Genomic DNA, 8,129 nt, shown 5'->3' with positions numbered 1-8,129 from the left:
GGTTCCTGATATGGGTTCTCATTATATGACGCGCACACGTCGTTCTTGTCAACAAATTTTTTTTATTACAGTTGAACATTATTATCGCTTTGATGTATTTAATGATGTGATAGATTGCATGTTGAGGGAGTTAAATGACATATTTCTAGAACAGTACAGTTGAACTTCTTATTCTTAGCTCAGCATTGGATCCTCGTAATTCCTTCTAATCATTCAATATTGAGCATCTATGCAAACTTGTTGAGAAATTCTATTTTGCTGATTTCATTCCAAGTGACTTGAAAGCTTTAGAAATTGAGTTGAGTTATTTTCAAAATGATATGCATCTCCTTCCCTGCTTTAAGGAAATCACCAATCTTCCTCAGTTATGTCAACAATTGGTGGAAACAACTTTGGTAGAAAACTACCATTTGCTTTACAAGTTGATTCGGTTGGTGTTGACTCTTCATGTTTCTATGGCAACAAATGAACGAGTTTTTACATGTATGAGCAGGGGCGGAGCTAGAATTGTAAAGTTAAGGGGGCCAAAATAGAAAATACAATGATATAAAATACCTAAGTATTCAATAATTACATGTTTAGAGCAAAATATTTCTATTTTAGTCATGTCTAATTTCTTTTAGAGGGAACTTTAACTTAAATTATAAGTATTTTATTACAAATTATATATGTTATATATAATATAATAGAGAAAGAGATAAAAATTTGGGGGGGCCAGGGCCACTCCAGGTGTAGGAGTGTCTCCGCCACTGTGTATGAGAATTATTAAGAGTAGACTTCGGAGTACCATAGCTGATAAATTCCTTGCTAATTGCATGATCCTCCACATTGAAAGAGAGTTTGCTAATAGTACCTATAATATATAGATAATTGAGGAATTTAAGATTTCTAAGCCTCGTATGGTAAATTTTTATATTTAAATAGTTTAGTTTTGTGTTGCATTGCATTTACTTATTTTTTTTTATAGCTTTTATTTATGTATAGAGATGTATATTTGAGGGTAAGGCTCATTATGTCACCCCCAACTAAGTGTATCTTTCTATTTTTATGAATGAAATTCACTTGTACCTTCGAGTTTTTAAGGTAATTTCGCCTACTTGACTTTTGAATCATGGATTCGCCATTGATGAGGAGTATCATCGCACACGAAGGCAAATGGCCCAATAACCTTACATGTTGAGTCGGAATGACCCAAAGACTCGGCCTTGTGCGGCTTAGCATGCAACATATGTCATCAATTACTCCATATGCATCGTACTCACTCTTAAATTGGTTAGTATCAATATAATAAATCTCATGCTTTTTAATGTATTGTGGTTTACCGATGAAGCATTGGTTATCGATGGTCAACAAAACGAAAAGGGTAGATATGCATAACTATGAATTTGTACCAAATGAGGAATGTCTTGTATCATGTTTGGTCAGCAACCTACGGCCTAAGTGATGCTTGAAGACCGTGTAACTCTTACCTCTGGAAGGCACATTGAATTTGAAGTCTTTTTTCATCTTTGAAGGATTAGATGGTAATCGATTATTTTTTATAAAAAAAATATCACATCTTCCCCTCGGAGCTTGGACACCTCAACATGTACTTCTTTTTCTTGTGGCAAAGGGGCAAAAATCCATCTCATCATCCTTAATGTTCTTCTTGATGAGTTCTAGATCAATGTTATGTTGCACCTCTGGTTAAGTTGATACATCTTCTTGAAGATAATCTTGAACCATGAAGTGAAGGGACATACATAAATTCTTGTTGCCAGGGACATCTTTATCACGCTTCGACATTGTCAAAATAGATTTTTTTTTAATTTTTATTTACTCTCAAAATAAGCCTTTAAGCGCTTTATACAATATTTGCTCTGGAAAAGAATTCCATTGACAAATATTGACTCCCTTTGCAATACAAACTATGAATATCTATACTTTTTCTGATCTCCAACATTGTTTTTATCTCACTAACTTAATTGTCGTCCATCTTCACAAAATTTTATTCCAATATGTTTTTTTTTTTTTTTTTTTTTGCTGTAGACAACATTCTTTCCCAAATCTTTGCCTTCCACATTAATTTTGTATTTTTCTAAATCTGAAGGCCTCACTCTCAACCATCTAACATATAGGGTGGCTACTAACGCTGCCAAATGATTTGTGAGCCAAATCAAATATATAATAAAAAAGTATTTGAAGCCTTTACGGATTGCAATTGACAATGGCTACACTACATGAAAAAATCCGTTTAATAATGCGCAATGTGCATTGTGAAAGGGTTCGACAACATGCAGTGCAGTTGTCGAAGTCCATGTCGTTAAAGGTTTCGGCTTTTGACAACATGCATTGCATGTTGTGAAATCGTTTAGGACAATGCTCAAAGCACATTGCGGTAGATATATGCTTTTGACAACATACGGTACACGTTGTTAAACCATTTATGACAACGTGCAATGCACGTTGTCTTTTGTTATATGTTCTATAATTAAAAAAAATGTGTATATACAAAATTAGTTTTCTCTTTTGGTTCTTTCTCAGTTTTCTATATTAATTTTGATATTAGTTTCCTTGAACTTTAGCACAACCACATGATCTTTGCCTTAAATTCAATTCATACATAAAACACCACACACATCATATTGTAACAAGGCAAAAGAATTATACATTCAATGACAAGTTTCACATAATCATTTTTCATCATTTCAAATACAATCCCAAGACATAGGAAATTGAAGTTTGATACAAACTATGATACTAAAAATACAACTGAAATTCAAGGGGCTCAATAATTAAAGTTTACAAAATAATACATACATTATTATACCTTAACTGTTCTAAAATTTTCAATAAGATTCCAAAGTTCCCTTTGCTTCTACCTTGCTTGTTCTAAAATTTTCAATAAGATTCCAAAGTTCCCTTAGCTTCTTTCCTAAGCAATGCACCAACAGCTACAGACTTGTATATGGTTTTGATTCTGCTCCAAGCAACAACAAAAAATGCATGATTAGTGACAAACTTTCCTCGGACCCAAAACTTAAAAAGTCAAATAAATTGAGTTGGGATACATCAGTATCAAATTAATCACATACCTTTGCTAGGTATACTGTCAATCAAACTAGGAAAAACTTTAAGTTTCCAACTCCTGCAATACCATTTAACAGGAATAATGATGAGTTTTACAATTCACCAGAGCACAAAAAAATAATGAACTTTTGGAGCAAAGAAAAACTATGTAGTTGGAGATAAGGATGAACCGTTGGAACTTTTCAAATTCATTAATGTCGTGTCCCAATTTTGATCGTGTTCGAACAACAAGCTCCCTTCCATAAAAGAGGCATGAGCCTACATATTATAGAATACTGATTGTAATTTAACATCTGAAGGCATTGTTAGAGTTTGTATAGGAAAAATAGGCATTGTTAGAGTTTGTATAGGAAAAATACACTTGCATTTAGTCCCACATTGGAAGGGAGTTGTTTCCTTTCATGGTTTATAACCACCAACATTTTAGAAATACTAAATAGAGTATGGGCCTAGTGGAGGCAAAGTGGGGCCTCATCATGGTTTGGGCTTGAAATCTAGGTAATATATATTATTTTTTTATTTATTAATTAGAAATTCGTTTTTTAGATAAAATCAAATTCTGAAATTCAAATTTCTTAAATAGTTAACATAATTGTTGGATGAAGAGGTGTCAGGCCTCTATATATTGACAATTTGTCCAAACCAGATTATACTTTTGAACAGCATTATCATCCTCATACATAAGCACTTCCTGAGAGAAATCATATCACTGTTCGCTAGATATCAAAGCCACAGTGCTTAGGCTTTGATTTATGATAGTTTAATCCTAATGGATAGACTCCAATCAAACTACAAGCACAATGGTAGAGGAGAAATACTGTCTAAACGACACTGCAACTCTGCATGACTCTATCATCAATCCAAGTCAATATTTTGTAATTTATTCTACGCATGTTTCGTTTTGTTTATTATTTTGTTATTTGGTTTTATACTGATTGTTTTCCAACAGGCATAATTAAAAATATTAAAAATTAAAACTTTTCCCTGAATCAAACTGAGGCTCAGCGCTAAAGAAAAACAAACAAGTCACCCTCTAAGAAAGCAACGTTACTAAATGGGTTTACTGTCATAAAGCATAAATTTTCATAATAAATTTCAACTAAAAGTCCAGATGCAATTAATCACATACCTGTGATGGGTTTACTGTAAATCAAACTTGGAGAAAGTTTTCAACTCCTGCAAAACAGAAAAACAGCATATACAAGTTACAAATCAAAGATGATAAGCAGCATAAACGAGACAAGAAGCAAATTTGTGGCAAAACAGCAAACAACAAGAAAAGTACAACAAATCAATCAAACACAAGCAAACAAAAACAAAGAAAGCCAAAAAATCCACAGCCCCAAAGAGAAAGAAAGAACCCCAACACTTGAAACAAAACCCCCAAAAACAACGTAAACAAAGAATTAGGAACATCTGTGCCATGCATACAAGTTTCAACCAGCAAAATAGCTAAATAAGGAGAAAGTGGAACGAGAAATATAACCTGAGATATCGTAGAGGGAGGGAGCTTCGAATGGAGGTTGATGGAATCACAGAGGAGACAAGAGGCGAAGATGGAGAGATGAGACATTGAAAACCGCAGAAGGAGGTGAAGAAGAGGAAGAGGTAGAGAAGCAGAGGACGAACAGAGAGGGAGACGTATCGGACGAATGGAGAGGGACATACAGAGGGAGGGAGAGAGAGGCGCATAGGGGTTTGGATGGAGGCGGCTATGCAAAGTGAAAGAGAGTAATAAGTTATTCTAGGGTTTCGAAAAAGAGAGGGGTTTATTGGTTATAATGTGAAGCCCTTTTATTTAGAAATCAAAACATTTTTTATTTATTTTTAAAGTGCTACAATTTCAATAACGTGAGAGAGCGTTGTTAAAAATATGAGATTTACAACATGCAGAACGTTATTGTATAAATAATTGACAACGTGCAACTAGCGCGTGTTGTTATATGGATAGTTTTGACAACGTGCGGTCACTGCACGTTGTTGTATTAGAATGTTTAACAACATGCGTCGAGCGCATGTTGAGAATTGTATCTTCAATAATGCATATTTGATGCACGTTGTTGAACTTATGTTGTTGTATGTCATTTTTCTTCTAGTGCTAGTATTGGAAGCCTTAAGTCATAATAAAGGTTTGGGTAAATTACTCAAATGGTCCTCAAACTTATACTTGATTTACATTTTGGTCCTTCAATTAAATTATTCGTTCAAATGGTCAATCAACTCTATATTATTCGCTCCATTGGTCCTACCGTTACATTCTGTCAATATTTCTGTTAAATATGAGGGCAAATTGGTCATTATTTACCCTAAAATTTGGTTAAATCTGACAGAAAATTAGACGGTAGGACCACTGGAGCGAATAATATAGAGTTGATGGACTATTTGAACGAATAATTTAGTTGAGGGACCAAAATGTAAATCATGTATAAGTTTGAGGACCATTTGAGTAATTTACCCTAAAGGTTTTTCAAGAATATTTTGGTAGATCTATCACCATATCCTTTGCTAGACACCATAATGCATTTAGCATTTTCATGAAATTTTGCCTAGGCTAAATCGTGGAACACCATATTCCTCTCAACCAATAAGATGAATGATGCCTTCTAGTTGTTGAAACTAGTACGAACTATACAATGACAAGATGAGATCTCTTCGGCACTCGAAGAACAATCATGAGGAGTATCATGTTTGGTCAACAACCTACGGCCTAAGTGACGCTTGAAGAGCGTGTGACTCTTACCTCAGGAAGGCACATTGAATTCGAAGTCTTTTTTCTTTCTTTTTTCATGGAAGGATTGGACAACATAATCGATCCTTTTTTTTAAAGAAAAAATTTCACATTTTCTCCGAGAATATTGGACACCTCAACATATACTTCTGTTTCTTGTATTGATAAAGCTAGGAGAAGGGCAAAATCCAACCCATCATCATTAATGTTCTTCTTAATGAGTTCGAGATCAATGTTAAGTTGCATCTCTAGTTGAGTTGATTCATCCCTTTGAAGATAATCTTGAACGATGGAGTGAAGAGACATACATAGCTTCTTGTTGGCGTGGACATCTTTAAAACGCTTCAACATTTTTTTAGAGCTTTATAGAACAGTTACTCTTGTTGGTGCGTCAAACCTTCAGCAGATGTCTTAAGCAAATTAGATACTTGGGTGCACTTTTATTGGAAGGAAAAAAGAAGAGAGTTTTGGTTGGTAGTGTCGATATTGCCAACGGCCCACTACTAGCAACAAGAGCAACTGCAATTGAATGTGGAATGTTTGTTTTATATGATTGAAGATTGTTAGGTTGATGATTTTGGTTTCATAAGATTATAAGAAGTAAAATATTTGATGCATTGTTTCAGCTTTCAAGTATAAAATTGTTATGTTTCATTTCACATGACTATTAGATTTGAAAGTTCATGTAAATACAAATGCTAGAAAATGAAATACCACAAAAATTGATATAACTTTATAATCTAATTCGGCTGAATCACCAAAAAAAAAAAAACTAAAACAAATAAAAGAGTATTTAGCTTAGATTATTTGGGATATGTTTGCGTTGAGAATACTTTTGTAAGAAGCACTTAAAGGATATATATATATATATAGCCAGAAACCCTAATTGTTTCTTTAACTCTTGTTTTGTGTTTATGTGGTTTAGGAAGATGACCTGACACAATGAATCACGAAAACATGGCCTAATTAAATTGGGTTTTGGCCACTGAATATTGTGGTCCCAAACCCGGCAGCTCCCACATTTTAGGTTAATTAAACAAACTCCAACGTTAGACCCTTGTCCTATAGTCAAAATCTGCAAATACGAGATATATATATATATATATATAGGTAATTACCCTAAGTACAAACTAATGAAGATGATTAAATTTATTGGCAACTATAGATCCTATGAAACTCCACTATAACAAGCAGAAACTCCAAATAAATTCCAACATTTTTTATTTTTTATTTTTATTTTTGAAACCAAAACACTAAATTACAACCGGGTTCCTCTTAGAAACCCTAATAAAACTCTGTGATAAACTGAGGAAGGTAGATTTGAGAACCAAATATACGCACGCGCATATTTTGGGTTCAATACTTAAGCAAACACACGCACGCGCATACATACTGAATTTATCTACAGCCCAGTAGTACTTGATCCTTTGTAAAAATTAGGTCTTTGTATATGAGGATGGTTGAGCAATTTCCTTAATTTGTTGTTGATCTTCGGGGTTGTTGTTATCCTTGTCTTGATTATTTTCATTATTATTATTATTATTATTAGCTGCTGATGATATTCTCTCTCCTTCTTGCTCTCTGTACCTGTGTAAGAACCTCCGCAATGGGCCGGTGTAGTCTTCGAAACCCAGGGCTCCGAGAGCCCAGGAGACATCGTCGCCGTTCAGGGTCTTTCGCCTCTCCTTGCGGCACTTCTCCGACGCCTCGCTGGTGACGAAGCTGATGAACTCCGAGACACACTCTTGCATGGTTTCCTTGGCCTCCTTGGAGATCTTGGCGTTGGGTGGCAGTATTTGCTTCATGATCCGCCCAACGTTGGCTATTGGCAGCAACTGCTCTTGCTCTTTCATCATAGCGCCGTCCTCATCATGATTTGCGGCACCACTTGCTCCAATATTATTATTATTGTCGACCATTATTTCTCTGGATATATCATGAGCTACTACTTGCAGCTTTTGTACTTGTGGCTTGGGAGGTCAACACCCTATTTATATACAAATTCATGTCATGGATGTGTGTGTATGCAGACGCTCTACATCAAATACTTGTATTTATATGTATACGTAGACACAGGTAAGTTTCAATTAAGGAAAATAAGCTTATTATTTGAGGATATCTTCTAGGGCTCATTATGTCTTTTTGTTTTGTTTTGAGTACAAGCGATAGTTTAAAGGAATTTTTCACACCCACACAACTATAATGTCATGGAGGTTCAAACTTGAGACTTCTGATCTGTAAGTCAAGCCATGGGATTAATTATGTATTTTTAGTTTAATGATCTAAAGCGTTTATTTTTTTAGATATGAATATAATATACCTAGCTATTTGT

The 8,129-nt window shown here is 34.5% G+C and overlaps 1 protein-coding gene across 1 annotated transcript; it reads right to left on the bottom strand.

Annotated features, from left to right (window-relative positions):
- Window positions 1-7,233: 7,233 nt before the first annotated feature.
- Window positions 7,234-7,716, bottom strand: LOC117613588 (nuclear transcription factor Y subunit B-1-like). Its single transcript, XM_034342212.1, has one exon. It carries the CDS (start codon window positions 7,714-7,716, stop codon window positions 7,234-7,236), a length of 483 nt encoding a protein of 160 aa, XP_034198103.1.
- Between the last annotated feature and the right edge of the window lie 413 nt (window positions 7,717-8,129).

Source organism: Prunus dulcis, chromosome 1 (genome assembly GCF_902201215.1).
Source record: "Prunus dulcis chromosome 1, ALMONDv2, whole genome shotgun sequence".
Lineage (NCBI taxonomy): Eukaryota > Viridiplantae > Streptophyta > Magnoliopsida > Rosales > Rosaceae > Prunus > Prunus dulcis.
Note: the sequence above shows the minus strand (reverse complement) of the source record. Positions and strands in the feature narration are given on the sequence as shown.